The following is a 22,920-nucleotide window of genomic DNA, read 5'->3' as shown; positions in this document are numbered from 1 at the left end:
AAGATCTAGATGCAACTGTGGCTCCACTTGGGCTTACACGCCGCCTGCACCACCTTTGCCCACAGCTCCAGGAGCTTGGCACAGACACCAGCCCCAGCTGGTTCTGGCACAAAGAAAGGATAGTCAATGATTCATGGAGGCGCCGTTCCTGGGGGCCTTCTCAGAGTGCCCGGGCACCCGCTCCTGGCTCCCATACAAGCGCCCCCAGCATGGCAGGACAGGGATTAATCAGTGATGAGCCCATAGGGACAGTCACTGCAAGTAGGAAGGTCCTTGCCACCCATCATCCAGACTGTGCACAGCCCACCCCGGCCCCAGTCCTGCTCTCTGCCCATGGTCACATGGGTGTGCGTGTGCACACACACACACACACACACACACACACACACACACGCTGTACCTCCCCCTCCTCCTCCCCTGACCGCCCCAGCACCCTCACTCTGAACCTCTCTCTCTTCCTTCTTCCTTCACACCTGCCTTCAGGAGAGGTTTTGATAAACTAAGCTATCCTGAGGTTTTAAATACTGGACTCTGAAAGCTGAGGGGCCTGTAGAGATAATGCCTAGGCCACATGTACAATAGGTGTTTTGTAGGAAACGAGTTCTCTGAAATGGTAATCCGAGTTATTTCTAAAAGAGCGTTCTGTGGACAAACAAGTTTGGTGAACACTGGCTTAAATAAACTGAGTGCTTATTGCAGGGCTTGTCAGAGCCTCTACTACGCTGACTTGAATGATGAGTCTCCAAGAGTGTGGTGTGGTTTCCAAACTTGCCTCATCACCTACGAAAGCCGGTTGATGGCCCCAGGAGCTGGGGCTCTCCCTGGCGAGGACCACAAAGGGCGAGTGACCTCCCTAAGCCCCTTCACTCAGGCCCTGGCGAGGAGTGTGGATTGCACCTGTTGGCAGAGGTCCCATGGCTGCTAAGCTGTGTTTCAGATCTAACTCTCTAGGATTTTTTCCCTCCAGAAAATCTCCCTGAGGGTGACCTGGGTGGCTTCATACTTAAGGAGAGGAAGGGAAAGGGGCAGGGGGCTAGAGCCCTCAGAATTTTCTGGAACCAAAGCTGCAGCTGATGGAGGCATTCCTGGGCTCAGCGTCTCTCGGCCCCACATTCCTGGAGACAGATGCACTTGCCCTTCCCAAGCCGGGAGGCCACGGCCACAGCGGACATTCTTGGAGTTCGTCTCGGATGGAAGGTGCCCCTGGCCCATCAGCCACAAGCCAGGCGCATCGGCGGCTCCCAGGAACTTCACGAACAGTTTAACAGAGTCATTCCCACCTCACGGCCCAGGAATCCTCCTGCAGGGCGTGGAGCAGAGACACAGACAGAGAAAGAGGGTAAAGTGAGGCAGAACGCAAAGAGATACAGGTGCAAGGAGGGCTGGGGCGTGCCCCAGAGTCTAGCTCTTTGCTGCTGAGACGCAGAAATGGGGCGAGCGCACGCAGTGCTAGAAGAGGAAGCCGCGAGTGCTAATCTCAGAGCTGTGCTGTGTGCTTGGCGTCGGCACAGGCCAGGTGGCCTGGGGGAATTAAGGGGCCACATCCCCTGTGACGAGCCTCTACAAACCCGCCTCCGTCAATGACTTGACTCAGGCACAAAACCAGCTCTATGAGCAGGGTGCCCGCTTACGGATGGCACTCGCCCCCCGGGGCCTGACTTCGCAAGGAATGGCAGCGTGATAACTGAAAATAGAGATTACTCAAATTCTTATTAAATTTCAAGTTTATCAAATATTTCACATTGAAAAAAATTGTCACTGACCAAAGGGGAAAAAAAAAAAAACCACGTGGAATCCATCCAAGTAAGGAGGCCTGAGTTTCGACATCAGACCTGGCAGAGATGGACAGAGGATGTCGGTCCCGTCCGCCCGGTTTGGCAGGGGAAGGGGGCGGCCTGCACTCCCACCAGACTCCCAGGGACATGCTTGTCCCCTGCAGGACAAATCAACATCAGCTGCCTAAACTGAGCACTGTGGTTCCGTGCTGAGACTGGGTCTGGATAAGGTGCCCTCACAGTGTTCAAAAACTCAAGCTATTAATAGATTTCAGGAAGGTTCCCTTGGAGTTCAAGTGAAAAACCAGAAGACCCTGCGGTCAGTCCCAGAGTGGCTCACAGACAGGCCCTGACTCCATGTGGGCCTTCCTACTTCCTGGCTTGACGTCACTCTATGGTGATCTGCACCTAGTACACACACACACACACACACACACACACACACACACACACACACACACACTTTTTCTTTTTCTAACTTGAACCTCGCTGGATAGACCCCTCTTATATAAGCTGAATGTGTCCTTTCACACCCAGAGGTGATGTGCAAAATATCGGAGCCTGGTGTGACAAAACCCCAATACCTCAGACACCCCCACAGCTGTAGTGCTGGACAGGGACCTAGAGGCCCCCTTAGCCCTTTGAGTGCTGGGTTGTGGGGAGGTCTGGGCTCTGGGGGAGACCAGAGAGGGAGCAGGGCAGCCAGGGAGGCCGGGCCACAGCGCTGTTGGGGTCGGGGTTACTTGGAGGGTTCGAACAGACAGGAGTATGTTGATATTGCAAGAGCAGGTGAGGCTGTGCTAGCCCAAATGGCTGAAGATCAGTTATGGCCTCACCCTGTTCCTGGTCAATGTGCTGGAAAGAACAGAAAAATAAGCGGAATCCTATATGCAGAGAATGTGATCTTATTGGAATGAAGTAGAATCACCTGGGCTCCTTGAACTTGCCAGCTGCCCTTCACCCCAGGCCTCTGCACACCTGCCGGAGGTATGGGCGGGAACTCATGGGCTCTTGAGGCCTGACATTGGCGGGGACTAATGGGCTCTTGAGGCCTGGCGAAGGCCCTGCAAGCAAGGGCTCCACCTGCCTTGGGCACTAAGGACAGTAAACATCATCACCTTTGTATCCACAGTCCCCAAGCACAGCCTGCCCTTGGCCCCAGCTCAGCAGCAAATTCCACTCATCGTCCTCATTGTATTCTAAACCTAAAGAAAACAAGGCGTCATGCCCAGCGGCTCCTCCATAAAACATTAATCACTGTCCCCTCCTTGAGAGGTTTCTGACCAGTGAAGGTGTGACCTACAGGAGCGATGGAAAAATCCGAATAGGTCAGCACATGGCCTGGGTGGGGCCCGGCACCAGTTCCTCCAGTGCTTTTCCAGGCTCTGGGGACACTGAGCACCAGCCTGGGAACCCCAAAAGGGAGAGAACCCTCCCTGCATCTACCAAGTCCCCAAAGGTGCCATGGTCCTGGGGGTCAAGTGGCAAGTGGCTGTCCAGAGCCACCCATACCCTTCTATTTGGGCCCTCTTTGAGCTTTGAGGAGGTGACAGTGCTGGGATGGTGGCCAGAGCGAGAGGCCACTAAGCCCATGGAAGCGTCATGGCATCTGTGTGTGACCAGTTGGCTGATCCTAGTCCAGGATGTCTTCAGAGATCAAGTCTTCTCCCTGTAGACCTCTCAGCACCTCCCCAGGGCCTGGAAAGACGAACCTCCTTGATTCTGGGGAGAAACTGAAATATCAAAAGGGAAATACGCATCTCTCAGGACCCCAGACTCCTGACTGTATAGAAACCCAGGACAGACTGACCCAACCTTTGAGGTCATGTACGTGTGGCTGAAATCCAACCTCAGGCCGATATGAACATTCATCACAGGGCTGATGTTTCCTGTAAAAGTTTTTGGAAAATCTTCCGATCTGTGCTGGGGTTCCTAGGGGACCTCAGAATAGGTGGGGCAACTGCAGAACCGCAACTTTTTGCTCTTGTGAGTTTAATGGAAAGACAAATATTCTAGGATTCAGTGGCTGCTAGATTACATCCTGTTTCCTTCTGGGCCAGGTGCAGAGGGCACGACCTTCTGGGCTGGCTGAACCATCCTGTGTGCAAGTGTCAAGGCCAAGGCCATGGGGGGAGTCTCATGAGGGAAGTGACCTGTTGTCTGGTCTCAGCAGGGACCCAGTCAGAGAGGGGTGACAGGTGGCCCCCACCAAGGCATCTCACAAGTGCAGTTGCCTGAATGTTCAACATCCTGGGGACAAAGGTTGAGTCCTGGAAGCTTTCAGGAAATTTACTCTCTCCATTAAATTCTGATGAGCAAAACAGACAAGGGCTGTTCTGGTTGCCCAAGGAACCCCACCCCGATGCCAGTTACCCCCCACAAAACCTCTCCTCTGTATTCAACTGTGCAGAACATGAGCAGAGTCTGGGATGGCCCCAAGGAAATGGGGTGCCTGGAGCACTGAACCCCCAGGCTGGAAGATGAGGTGTATGAGACAGTCTTGGCCCCAAAGTTATTGCTCCCAGGCCTAATGTGTAGCTGCAACTGTCTTAGTGCATTATTGTCCCTCACAGTGCAGCATTGCCCTTCCCTTCTCATATACTCTGGTGGGTGAGCAAGTTCATCAGACATGTTTCCCCCAGAGAGGGGGTAGACAGGCCCTGGAGGGCAGCGGGGAGTCTCAGGTGATGTGCAGCCCTGGGCTCTGTGGTGCCATATGTCTCAAGCAGACACTGTGACCAGCTGGCCCCAGAGTGAATGGGCTTCTCCTGATGCTGGAGGGCCCCTGCCCTGGTCCTTGTCCTGCCTACTCCCGGTCACACTCTGCAGGAGTGGCTGCTCTGCGGTGCAGCCTGGCTTCCTGGCTAGCCCAGAGTTAAACTTAGTGGAGGCCACAACAAAACAGGCCAGCACTACACAGCGGCACGATCCTGATCTTTGAAGCCAGGCAGAGCAGATTCAAATCCCAATTCTGCCACCAACCTGCTGTGTGGCCTTGGGCAAGTCATTTCATTTTCAGGGGCCTTGGCATTCTCTATAAATGGGGACAGTCATCTCTACCTTCCAAGAATGTTGTAAAGATTAGAGAGAATATATGTAAAATCGATCAAGAAATATCAGTTCCCTGACCTCTTCTGTAGGCCTTACCTGTTGGCTCTAGGATTCTAGAAGCTGTAACTAAGCAATACACTAAGGAAGGCTCTGCCATGGGATAGGGCTGGAGTGGGGCTGGGGACAGGAGTGGATGAGCAGGGGTTGAGGTGGGGGTGGCTGGGGTCCATGGTGGGGATTGGGAGGGCTTCAGGCCTAGGATGGAGCGAGGTCAGGGGACAAGCCCGGGAAGGGCTGTGAGAGACAGCCTCAGCACACCTCTCGGTGGGCCTGGGATGCAGGGGGCTAGCTCATTCCCTATTCCCACAGCCTGACTGTCCCTCTCTCATTCGTACGTGCCCCTCCTCAACCTGGGAGATGCAGGGGCAGTTTGCGTGGACTGAGACAGTGACCCTGTGTACACTGAAACAGGAAAGCTCCGGTCCAACAGCACTGACCGAGCCTTCACTGGGCTGGCCTGGCCCCTGGCCTCTGAGGAAGGTGCGAGTCTGCCCATGCCCCTCTCCCTATGATCAGGGACTCAGTTTCCCAATAGAGCTGGCCTGGTTTTGAGAAAATAATCCTAAGTATGTGTGCAGGGTGGAGTATCAGGCGCCAGGGTCCCAGCCTCAGCCTGACATAGCACTGACCTCGCTGGGCCCTGATGAGTGAGTCTTTCTCCCTGAGCTCCTGGGGCAGAGCCCACGGGCCCCAGCACCCAGCACATGTGCAGATGGGTCACAGATGGAGGTTGAGGGGGGCCCGAGCAGTCCTTTTGCTCAGTCCTGCTTTCCCCAACCCCTTCCACACTCCAAACCAGAAATGGCTCCCATCACCCCATTGAACCTGGTCAGGACCCTGCCCCTTCCAGCTGCCCCCAGATCCCCAAGGCCTCCCACTGGGCCCCAGAAGTCTCCCTTCCAGGGGCAGGACCCTGTGTCCCTCAGATGGGGTTCTGTGGTGAGGCTGTGAGACCAGAGGTCCCGAGGGCAGGAGGGCAGAGGGACAGGCCATGGCTCCTCCTCAGACTGGGTCCCTAGCAGTGGGACCGATCTCCCTGCAGACCCAGAGAACCCTTAGGGCACATGGCGCCAGAGAATAAAAACTACAGGAAGGCTGGAAGACCTTACAAGTCATTTTCCTTTATTTTATTAATACATAATGAAACTCCAATTCCAAAGAGACATATATGAAGAGCAGATAGATGCAGGGCCCTGGTATGCAGCAGCCAGAACCAGGCAGGCGTGGGTCTGCCCCCTCCCCTCCATCGCAACCCTCACCCTCCTGGCCCCAGGCCACCGCCCAGGCAGCAGCCGCAAAGCTGGGAATGAGAGAGGCCGGCCTCACGGTCCAGGGAGTGGCAGAGATGTGGCCTTGGTGCTAGACGTGGCCACATCATTCTCTAGCTGTGGGACCTTGGGCCTCAGTTTCCTTATCCATTAAATGGGCTAGAAGCTCCTGCTAGGGAATGGAGAAGGGAGTGTGCAGATGGCATGTGGTGGTGACAGTTAAGGGCCTCCTGGTTGTCCCACTGCTTCTAAATACCTGCGGCATCGTGTCTCTTGGTTTCTGTTGCCATCACGGCTCAGGGCACAGTGGCAGAGCTGCTCGGGCCCCAGCGGGATCGAATGGACTTAGACAGCTGAGTGGGAGAATTCAGCCCCCACACAGACTCGGGGCTCTGAACCGTCCTTGGCTGCAGTGGCAGCTACTTCATCAGGCGCAGGCCTGGCCTCTGCCCTCCGGGTCGGCAAGGAGGGAAGGCTGTGGCTGGGGTGGCAGGGTGAGCCTGCGCAGGTCCCCCCCCGGCAGGAGCTCATGACCCAGGGAGGGACGAGCTCCTCCCTGCTCAGGTCAGCGGGGGCCCGGCAGGGGCACTGCCTTCCTGGGCTCAGCTGCGTCAGGGCTGCTCTGTGCTCAGGCTTCAGATGACCCAAGTGCTCTTTAATAAACACACGCCAGCGGAATGGTGACCTGTGTCTCTACACTGGCAAGAGGAAGTGGAAACTGCAGTACTGATCAATGTGACGCAGTACCAGGTAGAAACCAACTAAAAGCTCACTGAAGTGATGCAGATGTCCTCCTTCCCCCCGAACGGCCTTTGCTCTGCAGCAGCAGGCCGTCTGGGAGCCTCTCCAGAGAGGAGAGAAACTTCCAGTTGCCTGGACCGCGTGTCGCTCTCTGCTTTGAAGCCTGTCTGCACGTGCCCACCCGTGCCCACACGTACACGGAGGTGTGGCTGCAGCTCTGTCCCCGGGGACAGAACACAGGGCAAGTGGGAAAAGCAGCACTGGTCTAGGCTACATCTTCTAGAACCCAGGGTGCGTCTACACTTACAGAATCCTAGGGGGGCCTCGGGCCATAGAGCTCTCCCCATCCTGCCACTTCCCAGATGGGGGTCCCCGAGGCCCTGAGACAGGGACGATTCCACGCAGCAAGTCCGAGGGGGAGGGCCCTGGGAGCAAGCTAACCTGAAGGGGCAAAGCTTGTCTGCGACTCGTCCCTGCCCCTGCACCGCCTGGGACCTCCCGCCCCTCAGCACCGCTGGGCCAGATGCCTGTCTGGAGAGGGAGGAGGGCCGCGCCCGAGGGCACAAGGCAACAATGGCGGAACCCAGGCACCTGCGCAGGTGAGTCGGTGAGCAACTGTGGGATGAGGGGGAACTTTCCGGCAACCTCCCATCACACTCGGAGGAGACAACTAGCAGGTGGGTCCCTCCCTTTCACCTCCTCTGTGACTTCGAGAGAGTGGGTGAGGTGGTAAGTCTTGGTCCCCCGGAAGCTCTGAGGCCAGGAAACAGAGAAAGAGGAAGAGAGAGAGAGAAACACCCCAAAGGAGGCTCGACCACGCGGGTCCGGCAGATCGTGGGGAAGTGACTTTGGCCGCCGGTCAGAGTGTCTGCAATGTCGATTTCAGCCCTCCCCGCCCTCCGCCCGCCCCTGCCCCCCACGTGGATGCCCGGGCCAGACCCCTTCTATTTGGGCTTCATCTCCACCCTGGAGTTCATGTCGTCGGCCTCCAGGTCGTACTCCTCCACCTGGCCGCTGGTCCACACCTTCACGCGGTCTACGAGGTCGCTGCTGCGCGGGGCCAGGATGAAGTCGTAGATGAGCACGGCCAGGGCCGCCCCGATGAACGGCCCCACCCAGAAAATCTAGGAACAGAGCAGCTGTGCTCAGAGGGTGTCTCACTGGGTCCTCGAGGTGCCACTAAAAAGCCCCCATCCCTAGGAAGATTTCCCTGAGCTTCCTGTGCCCACCACCCCAGCGGGGGCTTCTCTCCCACCTGTGCCTGGGACAGAGGCGGCAGGGCCCAACCCCAGCACCTGACTGCAGCGCCCCCAGGACTGGCCCGGGCCAGGGTGTGTGGTAGGGGCACGTCCTTGCCTCTGTGTCACCCAGCTCAGGCATGGGCAGTACCAGCTGCTTCTCAGCCTTTTTCTTTTTCTTCTGAGACAGGGTCTCACTCTGTCACCCAGGCTAGAGAGCGCTGGAGTCATCACAGCTCACAGCAACCTCAAATCCCCGGGTGCAGGCGATCCTCCTGCCTCAGCCTCCTGAGTAGCTGGGACTACAGGCACACACCACCATGCTTGGATAATTTTTTCTTGTTTAACTCTGGCCTGGCCAAGTCTTCTATTAATATTTTTTGTAGACATGGGGTCTCACTATGTTGCCCAGGCTGGTCTCGAACTCCTGGCCTCAAGTGATCCACCAGCCTCAGCCTCCCAAAGCACTGGGATTATAGGCACGAGTCACCACACCTGACCCCAGTCCCTTCTTGAGGATGGCAGTGACCCTCACCCTCCCCAGCTCTAGAAGGGCCCCAGAGACAGTCCAGCCGAGTAAGGGTTGGGCTAGAACACCCACATCCACAGCAACAAGAGCTAAGAGCCACTGGGCGCTCCTTTGTGCTGAGCTCAGTTTACAGAAGTGAGTGTGTCCTTTCCTCCTCCTGGCAACCCGGGGAGGTAGGTCCTGTCATGTCAGGAACCCGAGGCACCAAGAGGCCGGTCAGGCTGCTCCAGGTCATGCTGAATCAGAAAGTGGCAGGGCCAGAATTGGGACCCAGGGTCTCACCACCCTGTGGGGATGACTTGGGGCTGGCAGTGTGGGGCAGAGGCCAGGCCTACAACTGCTCCCAGGGGACCCCACCCTGCCTCAGTTGCCTGACGTCCTCTGCCCTGGCTGTCTCCCAGAGCCTCTGCGGTGAGAAAGGACGTCACAGGGGTGGGGGCGGGCTTTCCAGGTGACGCCAAAGCCTCCCACCCACCCTCCGCCGGGTGGGGCAGCCTGTGGGTCACTTACCCAGTGGTTGCTGAAATTGTGGGTGATCACCGCAGAGCCGAAGGACCGAGCAGGGTTGATGCTGCAGCCGGTGTAGTCAATCTGCCAGGGAGACAGACCAGGGAGGGGGGAGACAGGGAGTGAGTGACCGAGAGGGCGAAGGCAGAGACACAGAGGGGAAGAGAAAGTGACAAGGAGGGAGAAACAGAGAGAACAAGAAGGGACAATGAGACCTGGGGGGGGCACTGACCCAGAAAGCTGGTCGGGAGGCCCCTGTGCCTCCCTGTCCTGGGCAGGACCCTGCCCCAGCCCCCCAGAGCCGACCTGCCATCCCCCCACCCCCTGACAGCACGTTGGGGCAGCCCACCACCGCCCATGGCAGGACACCCCACCACCCCCCACCCTCTCCCCGCACCCGGGAGGGCCCCCACTCACCGCCAGCAGGTGTCCCAGGGCTACCGAGAGGCCAATGGCGAGCGGGGCTGAGCCTCCGAGGTCGCGGCGCCTGCGGTCGGTGGTGGCCAGCACGCACAGCACCAGCTGCAGGGTGGCGATGATCTCGACGCCCAGGCCCTGGCCTGAGTTCACGCCTTCCGCCAGCTGTAGGGGAGAGGGGCGGCGAGGCCCAGTGAGCGGGGCAGGCAGGGACTGTGTCCCAGGCCTCCCAGACCCCCTAGCGTCCCCTGAGGCCAGACCCTCAACGCCCTCGGGGCCCATCACTCGGCCCCTCGTGTGCCCAGGTGGTAGAAATCAGGCCTGTGCCTCCTACACCTGCTGATGACGCTCCAGCTCGGCCCTCGTACCTGCCCAGACCCTGCCCACTCTGGGCCACAGAGCCCTGGGCTGAGCTGGGACTTCCACATCCAGTGACATCCAGGCCACGGTAAGGTCGTGGTCCCAGGGTGGGCGTGGGGGGACCCAGGCATGGGAGGAGATGGCCAGGGACACTCAAAGGGGAGATGCAAATGGTGGGAGGGCCCAGCTGGGGACATGGCTTCGAGCCCCTCGAGTCCAGAACAGCCCACCCCATGCCCTGCTGCCCCTAAAGATCCCCAAGCTGGGGAGGGCCTTCTCCAGCTAGCTCCCCAGCCCCCACTGTCCGACTGTCTGTCTGTCTCTCCCTTGTGCCTGTCCCCCTTGGTGCCTCCACCCTCTGTCTCTCCTCCACCCTCTGTCTCCCCCGTCTAGTGTCTCTCTCCCATCCCTTCTGGCCCTGCCCTCCGGTCCTTCCTTCTCTCTCCTTTTTCCCCCACCCCGCCCCGCCTTCCCTCTTCCCGGCCATATAGGCCCCGCCACCACTGTCTGGCTGCACTTGCTCCTGGGCCACTTTTAGAAACATGAGTCATGGAAAGAGAAGGGAATGGGAGCTGCCGTGAGGTCACAAAAGCCCTCCCCCTGCAGCTGCACCAGGGAGCCTCTGCACGCTCCTCCATGCGGGGGTCCAGGGGCCAGGTGCACCCACATGGGGGAGCCGGACTGCCTGGGCAAAGGCCCACTTGCAAAGATGCCCAGGCGTGGCCACGTAGGCTGCCTTCTCCCAGGCAGGGGCGGGCGTCCCTACAGGCCAGAGCTGGAGGTCTCACTACCCAGCTCCCATCCTGGGGGTGTGGGGGTATCTCCAAGGCCACAGGGGATTTTGCAGAATCCTAGTTGGGGGCCACACCTCCATCCCTCTAGAGGTTTTCCCGGCCCCACCCTGAGGCCATCTTATAAGAACAATTCTCTTCCCGCCTTTGTCTGCAGCCCTGGGTTACACGAAATGACTCACATCCCCTCCCCTGCCTTGCAGCCCCAGCTCCGGGCCTGTCCTGGTGACCCCAGAGCTGCGTCCCCTTAGGTCTGCCAGCCCTCTGGCAAATGCCCGGTTCTCTTTCTGCCCCAAAGGTGGGCTGGGGAGGCAGAAGGCCTGTGTTCAGGTCTTGACTCTTCTACTTGCTGGCACCATGGGCGTGGCCTGTCCCCTCTCTGGTCCTCATTTTCTCCATCTGCATAGTGGATATAACTGTCGCTGGCCACTCTCCAGAGCAGCTGGGACGTTCGAAGGCAATGGGGAGCTGTCTGGGGCACATGGAAGGGGTTGCAGAGGCAGGAGGGATCAGGCAGTCGTGGCTCTTGTCCTGGTGCTTTCTCATGGCATGCACAGGGCTGGGGACAGGCAGAAGGGGAGAGGCCCTGCCTGCACAGGGGTGTGCAGATGAGAGGGAGGGTAGCTGAGCTGCGGGCCCAGGCCTGCCGGGTTGGGACGGGCTGGATGGAGGCGAGGCTGCGATGGGGCTGGCACTGATGGCCGCCCCCTCACACCTGTGAGGCCCACGCCGATGTGTCTGTGCCCTCGGAAGCTCACGGCTCCTTCTCCTCTCTCCTCTGATCTCCAGGGCCGCCCTAATAGCTAGCTGGCAGCAGGCCCGAAACCAGCCCTTCCTGGCTGATTAAGGGGCCATCCCTGTAAGTGGCTCCTGCCTCAGACTCCTTCCACCCCCACCCCGCCCTTCTCACAGATACGGCCAGGGCGGCTCATCTCCCGCTCTGGTTCTTAACCACATCTGAGCGTCCCAGCCGCTACCCCAAGGCACGGAACAGAGCAGAGGGTCACAGTTCCAGGCTCAGTGCTCAGGGTCCTTGGGAAGGGGAGGGGACAGCCATCTGCCCTGGGAACTCAGGAATGTACCCTCTTGCTGGCCGCTGAGAACCATGTGGGCCGATAACTTTCCACTCCAGTACCTGCCACCACCACACCACCACCAGCAAGCCTCCCTGAATTGCTTCGGCACCTACTGCCAACCTTCCTTTGACATACACTTGCATTACTCACATCTGGAAAAACTTGATAGTTCACAATTAGAAGTGACAGATAAGGCCTATTGAAACTTAATGCCCAGGAAAGAGCAGGTAAAAAATTCGAAATTTATTTTGCTATTTACAACCCATTAAATTTTAAAAAATTGCTTAAATAGGGCCAATCCCAGTTGTGGTCACGTGTTAATGAAAAAAATACGTTTGCCTATCCCCAGGTAGTTTCGCCTGGCCCAGGTCTTATGTTTCACCTATTGAGACCCCCAAAAAAAAAAAAAAAAGTAACAGTTTTGTGAATACAAGTGTAAGCTATATAAAATCCACAACAATCAAAGACATAAGCTCTATTTGCATACGGAATCCATTTAAGCCCACTGCTCAGACCCTACCCGCTCCTGGATCCCTGGCTGGAATTAACTTCTGCCCCCGCCCCGCTGTGCCCCGTTGAACGGTCTGTGCGTCTTGCAGGAAAGGAATCTCCTGCGGCCTGTGCGGGCGCCTCGTCTCCTCCTGACCTGGGAGCCCAGCAAGCACAGGATGGGGGACCACCACTGTCCCCTGCCCACACCTCTGCAGGGAGGCTCACCGCGTGGTGACAGAAGTGGCAGAGAATGCCAATTTTCTAGAATCCCACCCTCGCTAGAGGCAGCCTGGCTCCAGAGAAGCTCTCTGGACCCAGACTCCTTTATTCCCTTCCTAGCTGGGAGACGACGGGCCGGTCATTAGCTTCTGGGGGCCTCACAGGGGAGCCTGTGCAAACGCTCGGTAAGGTGACAGACGAGGAGGCCGAGGCCCAGGGAGGGGACAGCACAGCCAGGATCTTTGTCCCACAGTCTATGCCACCCTGCACTGACAGGCCTCCCCGGGCTGTTCCCAGCATGGGCTGGGGAGCTGGCAGAAGGTGGCTCTATGTCTGCCAGCGTGTCTCAAGCTCTAGGGCAGCCAGGGCTGACCTCTCCAGGCAATGGGCTCTGAACCCTCCTTGCGGCCCATGGGCAGGCCAACCAGAGTAACTTCCAAGGCCCAGGTCCCCTGACTTGGCCTGGGCACCCTGGCAGCCCACCCTTGGGGAGCTGCCGGCTCCAGAGGTGGGCCCTGCTGAGGCTCTGAGCATTCACTCTTGAGGGACAGGGGACAGGAGACACTGAGGCCTGCCCCACCCGCCCCAGTGCCTCTAGGACTCAGCACTCGGTACTGGGGGGACCTTCCTGGGCCTCAGCATGTCACTCCTCCATGGGTGTTCACATGTGTGCCTCTGTGTGTCTTTTAGATCAGTGTCGGCTGTATCTGGATGGCCACATATGTCCAGGGGTGACTCTCTCTCTTTTTTGTTAGACAGACCTTAAACGGTTTATTACACAATAACTAAATTTTTTAAAAAATCTATAAAAGGACTACAAAAATCCCCAGCCTGTACGCACCAAACAATATAGCCTAAAATTAATGAGGCAAACATTGACAGAATTACAAGGAGAATCGATCACCCCACTATCAGAGTGAGAGATTTTCACAATCCTCCCTTAAAGCCAACAGAATGAAGCAATCAAAAAATACCAGTAACATGAACACGGCAGATTTGAACCACATAATTAACAAGCTTCATTTAAGGGAAATATGAAAAACCCAGAATGAGAGCATATACACGCTTTTTAATCCCCTGTGGGCCATTTAGACGAACTGATCAGGTGCTGGCCAAGCGGCCTCGGCCGTCCCCGGGCAGAGCCACAACTCGGGCAGCAGCTCTCACTGCGGCACGAGGCCCTGCAAGGCTGTGCTGTGTGTTTGCATCGCTGTGTCTGGTGGCATTTCTGAGTGTGTCACCATGTCCCCGTGTGTCACACACCCACACAGGTGCCGCTCCTGGCTGGAGAGTGGAGGAGGAGGAGAAGGGAAGGAGCCCCCTGGAGTGAGAACAGCAGGTCTCAAAGAGCCCTTTATTTGCTCCCAGAGCCATTCTTCTTCCTGACAAGAAACAATACACAAAGCACTGGCTTCCTCCTTCCCTCCCTCCCTCTTTTCCTTACTCCAGGGCAGGGAAAGGAAGAGGCTCTGAGCAACCCCTACCCCACCCTCCCGGGGTTCCAGGGCCCGAGTGGGACCACCCAGTCTTGAGAATGTGCTCTGTGTCCTGTGCGTGTTCCGCCCCCCATGTGAGCACGTGTGTGTGCGTGTTGTTTGTGCACTGTGTGTGTGCACTTTGGAGCCGCAGCAACGGTCAAGAGCTAGGAAGCAGACGGCTGGGGGCGTGGTCCTGCTCTGACATACCCACTGTGCCACCTTGACAAGCCTCCATGCCTCTGTGGGCCTCAGTTTCCCCATCTGTAAAATGGAGGCCTTGGCCCAAATTCTAGCCTCAGAAAGTCCCCAGAATCCCTCCCTGCCTGTCACTGAGCCGTCACTCTCCGGGACAGGATCCAGAAACCTAAATGCGGGACCCTCACAGGGCCATCGGAGCTGCTGGTCTCAGCATGGCACAAAGCCTGAGTCACAGAACCTCCCAGCCACCCCGCTGCACCCCGGCAGGCCAGGCGCCCCCAGGGCAGCCTCCCCACCAGAGAGCTTCTACCTGCACACCCCTAACGACAGCGAGCTTATTGACTCGGAGGCAGCCCCTTCTCTACTAAAAAGAAAAAATCCTTCATTACGAAGCAGAAATCTGCCTCTCAGGGGGCCTGCATGGTGAGATTTCAGGCACCGAAACTGCTAAAAAGGCTAGGGACATTTTCCAGCCCTTTCTGTCATCTTTTGAGTTAGGGGTTCCAGCCTCAGGGTGTGCTGGGTCCCCGAACTGTAGCTCCTTGGCTGAGTGAAGACAGCCCCTCGCTGACCCCCTGGGCACCATTCCACTGGACAAGGAGCCCCTCTGGTGCCCAGGGACAGTCCGTGGCTACGTGTGGGGATCATGGACAGCATCTTTCTGCCCACACCTCTAGATCCCAGCCACTCCATGGACCCCAGACCCATTGGTGCTTCCGAGGAGCAGGGACCAGGGCCCCTGCCTGGCGGGGCCCCTAGAGGAAATGGGGAGCACCTTCTGGGCCCTGAAGTCAGGCTGGGGAGGACTGCGTGGAACTGTCTTGCAATGAGCTAGCGGCCCCACCTGCACTGCTGGAAGGGTGTGGGGGGGGCACGAGGTGTGAGAGGAGACTCTGGCCTGGGGGTGGGGTGGGGTGAGTCCCCTCAGTGTGTCCTGTCCTCTCTCAGAGCATCGCTCCTCAGACAGATGCGTGTCCCCAGGGCAAGCCCTGGTCAGCGCCAAGTGTCCTGGCCGGGGAAGGGGCGCCCTCGGACTGGCTGGGCTGCTCGGAGGGTTCTAATGGGGGAAACAGCCTCAGAATTTTCCGTGGCGAGGGAGCCTCCACCGCAAAGCTCTCTCTGTGCCCTCCCCCTCATCTGGCTCTGGCTGGAAACAGTAATTACATGTCCCAGCTGTGGCACCACCAGCCAGCCCCCAGCCCCTCCCTGGGCAGGCCGGGCTGGGCAGGGACATCGGAAACTCTGCCTCCCCTTTCCCCAGCCCACCTCTGAGCTCTGGGGGAGGTGGCAGGGCCCCCGGAAGAACTGCTGGCATGGACGGGCCTCTCCCTCTGTGGTTGGGGAAACCGAGGCCCTGGAAACTGGGGAAGGAGGAGATTTAGGGCTGGGGTCAGGCCCCTGCTGCTGCTGCAGGTAGAAGCATTTCTCCAGCAGTCAGCCCTGAATCAGCAGGGCTGAGAGGAGACCCCAAAATGAGGTTCCTCTGCCTGAGCCCCCTGGGGGCTGAAATCACAGACTCAGAGCCCCACCCTCCCACCGTGACTCCCCAGTCTGGCCACACCTGACACTCCCGGGCCATGGTCCCCGCTGCCTCCTCGCCTGTGCTCACACAGTCCCTCTGCCCGGAAGCCCCTTCCGTCTCCAGAGTTCCGACATTCAGGCTCTTGTGGCACCTCCTCCCTGAAGCCTTCCCAGCTCTCCCATCCGTCAAGTTCAGAAGTTCCTGGCCCACCCTGACACCTCTTATCACACCTGCCTCCTGCCCCATTTCCAGGCAGCTGTGCAGGGCTTATCTCCGGGGCTGACTCAGCCCTGCCCTCGCCCCCAGCAGGCCCGGGGGAGAGGGAGCGAGCCCCAGAGCAGGGGAATGAGAAAAGCCAGCACCTGCCAGGACTCCAGTCCACCAGCGTCCAGGCTTCCCAGAGCCCAGCCCCGCCCTGCCGTGTCCCTATCTCACAGGTGGGACCTCGGGCCACACATGCCAGGGCCGTTGTGTGATGTCACAGGCCCAAGTGCCCACTCCAGCCTCAGAACCTCTCATCCTTGGCCAAAATTGGGGTTTGGCTTTTAGAATCAGCCAGGACCCTGCAGGCTGAGGGAGGCCCACGGTCTCTCCAGGGTGTACGCTGAGCCCTGACTCAGTCAGGAGAAAGTTGTCCCCTCCATGTCCCTGGGGGACACCCCCTGACTCACCCCAACCGCTTCCTGCCACTTCTTTCCCTATTTTCCTTGGAAATCTCCATGCCAACAACGTGCCCCACCCAGGTTTTGTCCAGGGTGGGGCCCAGGGCCCAAGGGGCTGCGAGAGTGTGTGGCCTGCTGCCCAGACTCTCCCCTCCCCCTCCTGCGGCCCCGAGGCCACCCCCAGGCTCCTTCACAGCCCAGGGCCAGCATCTGACAGGAGCTCTTTTGGGGGGCACCTTCTCTGTTTCTAGGCCCAGGCTGTGCTCCTGAACCCCAGCCCTCCGTTGTCTGCACAGGGTGGTGCCCGAGCCCCCACACTGCCTAGCTCCCTCCTGGGCCTGCCCTCGGGGGCCTCTCAGCCAGTCCCAGGGACGGGTGATAAGCCCGAGGCAACAAAGTAAGCCGCTAGCGGGGGCAGGGCTAGGAGCCAGCAGCAGACACCCTTGAACCCTGCACCTGCCCCCGGCCCGGGGCTGGCCCCACACTAGGCTGCTCCTCTTTCTCCCCCTTCTGCAACCTGCCCTGCCCGGCCCAGATATCAGGGTGACTCTGGAAAATGGAGGCCAGGGAAGGAACGGGGCACCAGAGCAGGGTGTGGCCAGATCCAGATGGCACTGAAGGGGCCCCGCCCGCCCGCCTCTGCCTGGGATGCCCATAGCAGAGGGTGCAAAGCCTTTGCCGGCAGGTGCACAGGGTCTGTCCCTTAAGATGGGGCCAGAAGGCCTGGGAGTCTCAACCTGTCCCCTGGGGGAACCCTTCCCCGCCCTCATCGTGCCCAGCCAAACCCCAATGTGAACTTGACCCTACCCAGTGGAGTCCCCTGAGGCCACCAGCTCTGCCCCACTGAAGAGACTGAGACCCAGGGCCAGGGATGTGGCCTGCCTGAGCTCTGCTCCTTACAACCACTGCAGCCACATCTTCCCGGCTAAAGTCTAAACTGCAGCCCACGGGGCTAATCTTCAATCTCAGGCTGAGCAGAGGTTGGCTCCAAAGGAGGCTGGGTGAGGTGTCACTGTGACACAAGAAGTGCTAAGTCCCTCAGCAGGGCCATGCCAGCTGCCCTCTGCACCAGACCTTCACCTGGCCTCCCTCGCTGCCATCCCCAGGATCTGAACTTCGGCTGGGACAGGAGAGGACACCGGCTGTAATCACCACTGCCAAACCTAAGGGGCCCTCTCAGGCTCTGGCACCGTCCCCACACCTGCCTGCCCTGCCAGGGCCCCGCCAGCCTCGTGTCTCTAGAACCGATTCCTCCCCTCTGCTCCTTTGCCTCGCTCCCTCCCTGAGAGGACGTCCCCAAGCCTGCTTGCCTGTCCCTTGGGCCCTCTGAGACCTCCTCCAAGCCATACCCAGCCTCTCAGGCCAAATTGCCCCCTGTTGTGGCCCAAGCACAGTCTGAGCTTGCACTTGGCCGAGGAGCTGGAAAAGCCCAGGTCTGTGACAGCAGGCAGCTGCCGCCAACGGCCAATTAGCTGTGCTAAGCGGCCCAGGAGGAATTCGTTTTAGCAGCTGCCACCCAGTCGCCAACATCTGCTTGTCATTAGTGACCCCAGCCCAGACCCCACTCCAGCCAGGAGCAGTGGGCACATGCGGTTACACACTCGCCCCCCACACCCTCACATGGCAGCACAAACGTGCACACAGTTCACACGAGCCCAGAGACCCGTGCCGGCACACGCGCCCACACCCCTTCACACGCACAAGCAGACGCCATGCCTCTCATGCCCGGAAGCGGGCCCAGCCCTCGCCCCCAGCCCACACTGTAATCCAGGAAAACCACCTGGAGCAGCTCCAGCAAGCGCTTTCGCACCCTTATCTCTGCCCCACTCCCAGGGGCCAAGGACTGGGAGGGGACTTTTTTTCTTGATTCCTGGGGGGCAGTTTCTTTGGGAACCTGTGTGAACGTGGGGGGCTGCCTGGAGGCCCGGGCGGCTTGAGAGGGAGTCCTGTGCACACACTGGCAGAACTGGCCGCAGACACGCCGGGCATCTGGTGCAGGGTGGCTGGGACGGTGGCAAACTTTCCCCCGGGTGCACAGCTGCAGGAGCAGAGCGCTGGCCGCGCGGGCAGGGCTGGGGAGTGTCGAGAAACTACCGCCAAGGGCTGCAAGCTGCTGCCCCACACGTTAGCTGCCTCCACAGCTTACTCCCCACAACACATGCCCCACAGGGGACGTTGGCAAGACCATTATTCTCTGGATCTCAGCTGCCCCCAGTGCCTGGCAGGAAACAGGCTCTGGGCTGCAGACATAGCCGAGTTCCAGCCCCAACTCTGACCCCACCTGTCTACATGACCTCCGGCAACCTCTCGTCCTCTCTGTTCCTCAGTGAGCCCATCTGCACAATGGGCAGAGGATGGGACCAGTGCCCTCTCAGCACCACTCCAGAACCCCCAAGCCTGGGGCCACCCCACTCACGTCGTTGCGGCCGAGCGAGTTCATGGGCAAGGAGGAGGTGATGCCCGAGAGGATGGCGGTGGCGACGATGGCCCCCACGCACTGGGCCAGGATGTACATGAAGGCCCGGAGGATGCTGATCTGGCAGCTGAGCAGCAGCCCCAGCGTGACGGCCGGGTTGAGGTGGGCACCACTGATGTGGCCCACGCTCTGGGCCAGCGTGGCGATGCTCAGCCCGAAGGCCAGCGACACCTTCACGTTGTCCTGGACCGCAGTCTGGTTGCTCCCCACCGGGTAGTTGAAGCCCAGGGCAGAGCCGATGCTGATGAAGATGAAGAGGGTCATGGCCAGGAACTCGGCCACCACCGCCCTCCAGAAGAGCTTCTTCTTGAACTCGCTGGCCATGCTGGCAGGGGGCTTGGCTGGAGACTGCTGCCTGGTGCTCAACTCCCTCCGCGGGCTGAGCCACAGCCTGGGCTGGGCCTATTTATAGGCCCAGGGGGGGGGCGGGGGGAGCACAAAGGGAGGAAGGCCTCTCCTCGCGCCCGGCCCGCCCCACGCCGCACGGGCCTCCTCTCGGGATGGATGCAGACACGGCTCTGCTGTCGGCCTGCCAACTTTTTTTCTTCCTCCTCTCCCCCTCCCTCGCTCTCTCCCTCCGCCCTCAGCCCTGCCCAGCCCGGGGAGGCAGGCGGGAGGCAGCCCGTGCTCTAATAGGCTTTGGGAAATTCCTCCAAGCTGGCCCCGCTCAGGGGGCCAGAGAAATCCAGGTGTCCCCGCCCCGTGTGCTAAGCCCAGGGGGTGCCCAAGGGCAGAGCCAGGCACTCCAGAGGGGGCGGGTGGACGGGCTGGACTCGGAGGGTGGACGTTGCCCTGGCTGGAGACAGGCGCCGTGATCCTGCCTGCCCCGGGGTCCCATCCCACCGCAGAGCGGCGTGAGTCTCGAGTCCACCGGCCCAGGGGACCAGAGGGGCAGTCTGGGCCTCCCACACCCCAGCCCAGGCTGGCCAGTGCTCGGCACTTTGGGGATGTCCCAGAGCCCCCGCCCCACCAGCCTATGCCCCACCTCAGCGATGAGGGCACGGAGGTGCAGAGAGCTCGTCTGTGGGCCACCCTGCGTGCTGAGACAGGCAGGGCACTGGGGAGCCCCCACCCTAGGAGCCCTCAAACTTCTCGGGAGCAATTTGGACCAAGCGGGGAAGAAGACTTTGCTCTCAGAGGCAGACATGCTGGCCGGTCCGGGAGACGGGAGGAGAGGAGCCCACCTGGGGCTGGGAGGAGAGGAGAGCAGGGAGGAGGTGAGCAGGAGAGAAACAGGGAGACAGAGAGACACAAACAGAGGGGAGGAGAAGACACAGTGAGACAGGCAGAGAGAGCGAAAGAGGAGCAGGGAATGGAATCAGAGCGGAAGTGGAAGTGACAGAAAGAGACAGATCCCCAGCCAGAGACAGCGAGACAGGCGGGGCCAAGAGACAGAGACGGAAGAGCCCGGAGGGTGAAGAGGACACTAAAAGAGGAGACAGGACTGGAGCCAGAGCCAAGAGGCGGAAAAGGGGAGATGAACAGGGAGAGGGGAGGCACAGGGAGGACCGCAACAAGTCCCCAGCCGGGGGAGACGCCCGGCCTCTCTGGCCCAGGGGCTCAGGGCAGCCGACTCGCAGTAGGGATCTGGACCTCGGGGCCAGGATGCCACCTGGCCTGCTGTGCGGAGCGTGTTGGAAGGGCCGGCCCCGCAGGAAGGGCCCCCCTGTGGCCTGCTGGAAGGGCCTGGGTGCTCTGGGTCCCTCTCCTCCCACCTCCTGCCTGGCCCACCACAGTCCTACTCGGGAGTGTTGGCCTCGCCCATTTATAGGTGGGAAACTGAGGCCCCACGGGGGAAAGGACTCTGAGTTCTAATATGCCGGGGCAGGGCAGGGTGAACACGTGGGTCCTGTGCCTCCTGTCGGGGGCCATCCTGAGGACAATGACACTGGCCCCCACCTCCCACCCTCGGGGAGAGCTGCCGGGGGGCTGAGCCTGGTGCTTGCTTGCCGGGAGCAGGAGGCCACCTGGAGGGGGGGGAGCTGCCTTCACCTACGTGCCTGGGCGTATGGGACACAGAGGGACCGAGGCAGGTGTCAACGTGGTGGCCGGTGGGCCCTGCCTGGCCAGGGAGCCTGGGTGGCCAGGGGTAATTGGTGCCTTATTAACCACCCGAGAGAGGGAGCTGGCCCCGCTGGGCCACTTCCCAGAGCCTCCTCCACATCCTTCACCCTGGGCAGCCCCGGCTCAGCATGGCATGCCTGGGGGCTCCCTCATGCCCCTGGCTCCTGGCCCTGTGCCCTGGCGGTGACACGGGCCCACAGGCAGAGTTCTCGGGTCCATTCCTGAGGCCCTCCGACCAGAGCTCTCTCTGCAGGGCCGGGATTCCCTGGCACTGGGGCCCGGATGACAGCCCTGTCCTCCTGCAGCCCGGGCCCCTGCGGGGTGCGCTGTGGCGCCCTCGGGCTGTGGTCTTCTGGGACAGCACCACTTCCCTTCAGGCTGAGGGCTCCTGGGCTGTCTCCCCCAGACCGTGTCTACCGAGGGACACACGTGCCATCTTGCTCCTCCCCTGGGCTTCCTGGATCGTGACAGGGCCCACACCTGTCCCCACGCTGTTCTGCTTGGTGCTAAGTTTGGAGGATGGCAGGTACTGAGACCCTGCCGAGAGCACTTGAGGACAGTGGCAGGGGGAGAGCTGGCCCCAGGCTGTACTCAGGCTGGTGTGGCCGTGCACCGGGCAGAGGCAGGAATAAGGGCCTGTGTGCATCCGAGTGTCCCTGACAGTGTTCACAGGTCGGCGTCCGCCACACAGCTGAGGGTACGTGGTGTGCTACTGTGGGGAGAGTGACCTGGAACTTCCTAATTTATCCAGCAAATATGTGCTCAGCGTGTGTCACGTGGCAGACATTGCTCTGGGTACGTGGGACAGCTGCGGACCAGACAGACCAGCTCCCTGTCCTCACGGAGCTTCCTCCCAGCATGTGGCCTGCAGGCTCCGTGAGGACACTCTGGCTGAGCGTGACTGTGGAGTGTGTGTGAGTGTGAGTGTGCACTCGGAAGAAGCCACCTTGCCCTGGCGCAGGGCAAGAGGCAGGGGACCCGGGGTAACAGGTGAGGCAAAGCACTTTTGCCCACGCCAATCAGGTGCTCACCAATCTCAGGATGGTATGGGGGTCCTCAGGGCACCACCCTGCCACCCCCTATATCTCCTGCCCCCTCCCCCTTGCCGGTGAGGCCTCTGCCTTAATGCCACCATATGGCTCCATTCCTTTGGATGAAGGCATTGCCGTCACCAGGAGGCGCCACCAGAATGCAAGCTTCGCCAGGAATGCTAATGGGGACCTCACTTGCCCGCCATCTCCCCATGCCGAGCGGCCTCTGTGGCCATGCCTGACCATCTGGATGGGAAAGGGGGCAAGGTGGCTGCCGCGGCCCCAGGCGCAGGAAGGCTGCCAACCCCTCCACCTCCTTCTCCCTGGTCTGCCCCAAATCCAGGCCGACCGGAGAAGGAAGGAGGGAGGGAAACAGCATCTGGCCGAGGCCTGTCTTCCCACAACCCTGGAAGGCTCAGATAGTGATTTGCCAAGGAAAGGCAGAGGCAGGATTTAGAACCCAGGACCACCCAACCCCAGAGGCCAAAACTGGTTCTCTGCCCACCTGTCAGGAAGGGCCCCCAATAGACTTGGTTACCAGAGAGAAACCCCAGGTCTCTTGGCCCAGAAACAAGTACAAGGGCTCAGCTGCAGGCCCTAAGAGGTGCCAGGAAGGGCGGGGGGGGGGGCGTGAGGGCAACGCTGCCACGTCCCTGCATAATTGGCAGGGGCATGAGGGTGGAAAGGAGGCGCCGGGCTAAGAGTGGGCGCACAGAGAAGCTGCGAGGGCGGCCAGAGCCCCCCGCCAGCCCAGGGAGCTTGCTCCGCGAGGCAGGGGCTGTGTCCATCCCAGCTCGCCTCCAGTGCGTCCTGAGTCGGCGGACGCTGTCCCCTCACCCTCTGTTGGCTCCCACACCTCTCCATGGACGGTGTCACTGGCGCAGCCTCCAGAGTCCCCAGGCCGCCGTCCCCACCCCAGCTCCTGAGCCCTGGGCGGGGCTTGAGGCCTCTCTGGCCTGGGCGCT

At 60.1% G+C, this 22,920-nt stretch overlaps 1 protein-coding gene across 1 annotated transcript; it reads right to left on the bottom strand.

The window, feature by feature from the left end:
- Positions 1-5,987: 5,987 nt before the first annotated feature.
- On the bottom strand, positions 5,988-19,361 carry AQP1 (aquaporin 1 (Colton blood group)). The gene is made up of 4 exons (XM_045565152.1): positions 18,801-19,361; positions 9,587-9,751; positions 9,173-9,253; positions 5,988-8,019 (listed from the first exon to the last, which is right to left on the bottom strand). The coding sequence occupies exons 1-4, from the start codon at positions 19,182-19,184 to the stop codon at positions 7,840-7,842; spliced, it is 810 nt and encodes a 269-aa protein (XP_045421108.1). The 5' UTR covers positions 19,185-19,361; the 3' UTR covers positions 5,988-7,839.
- Between the last annotated feature and the right edge of the window lie 3,559 nt (positions 19,362-22,920).

The sequence above is a fragment of the Lemur catta genome, chromosome 11 (assembly GCF_020740605.2).
Source record: "Lemur catta isolate mLemCat1 chromosome 11, mLemCat1.pri, whole genome shotgun sequence".
Taxonomy (NCBI): domain Eukaryota; kingdom Metazoa; phylum Chordata; class Mammalia; order Primates; family Lemuridae; genus Lemur; species Lemur catta.
Note: the sequence above shows the minus strand (reverse complement) of the source record. Positions and strands in the feature narration are given on the sequence as shown.

What these genes read in the sequence shown, in the direction of transcription:
- AQP1 (XM_045565152.1), bottom strand. Translation starts at nt 19,184, where the DNA reads ATGGCCAGCGAGTTCAAGAAGAAGCTCTTCTGGAGGGCGGTGGTGGCC. An exon ending in ACTCGCTCGGCCGCAACGAC is followed by an intron (nt 9,752 to 18,800) that starts GTGAGTGGGGTG and finishes TCTCCCCTACAG; the next exon opens with CTGGCGGAAGGCGTGAACTC. An exon ending in CCCTGGGACACCTGCTGGCG is followed by an intron (nt 9,254 to 9,586) that starts GTGAGTGGGGGC and finishes TCTCCCTGGCAG; the next exon opens with ATTGACTACACCGGCTGCAG.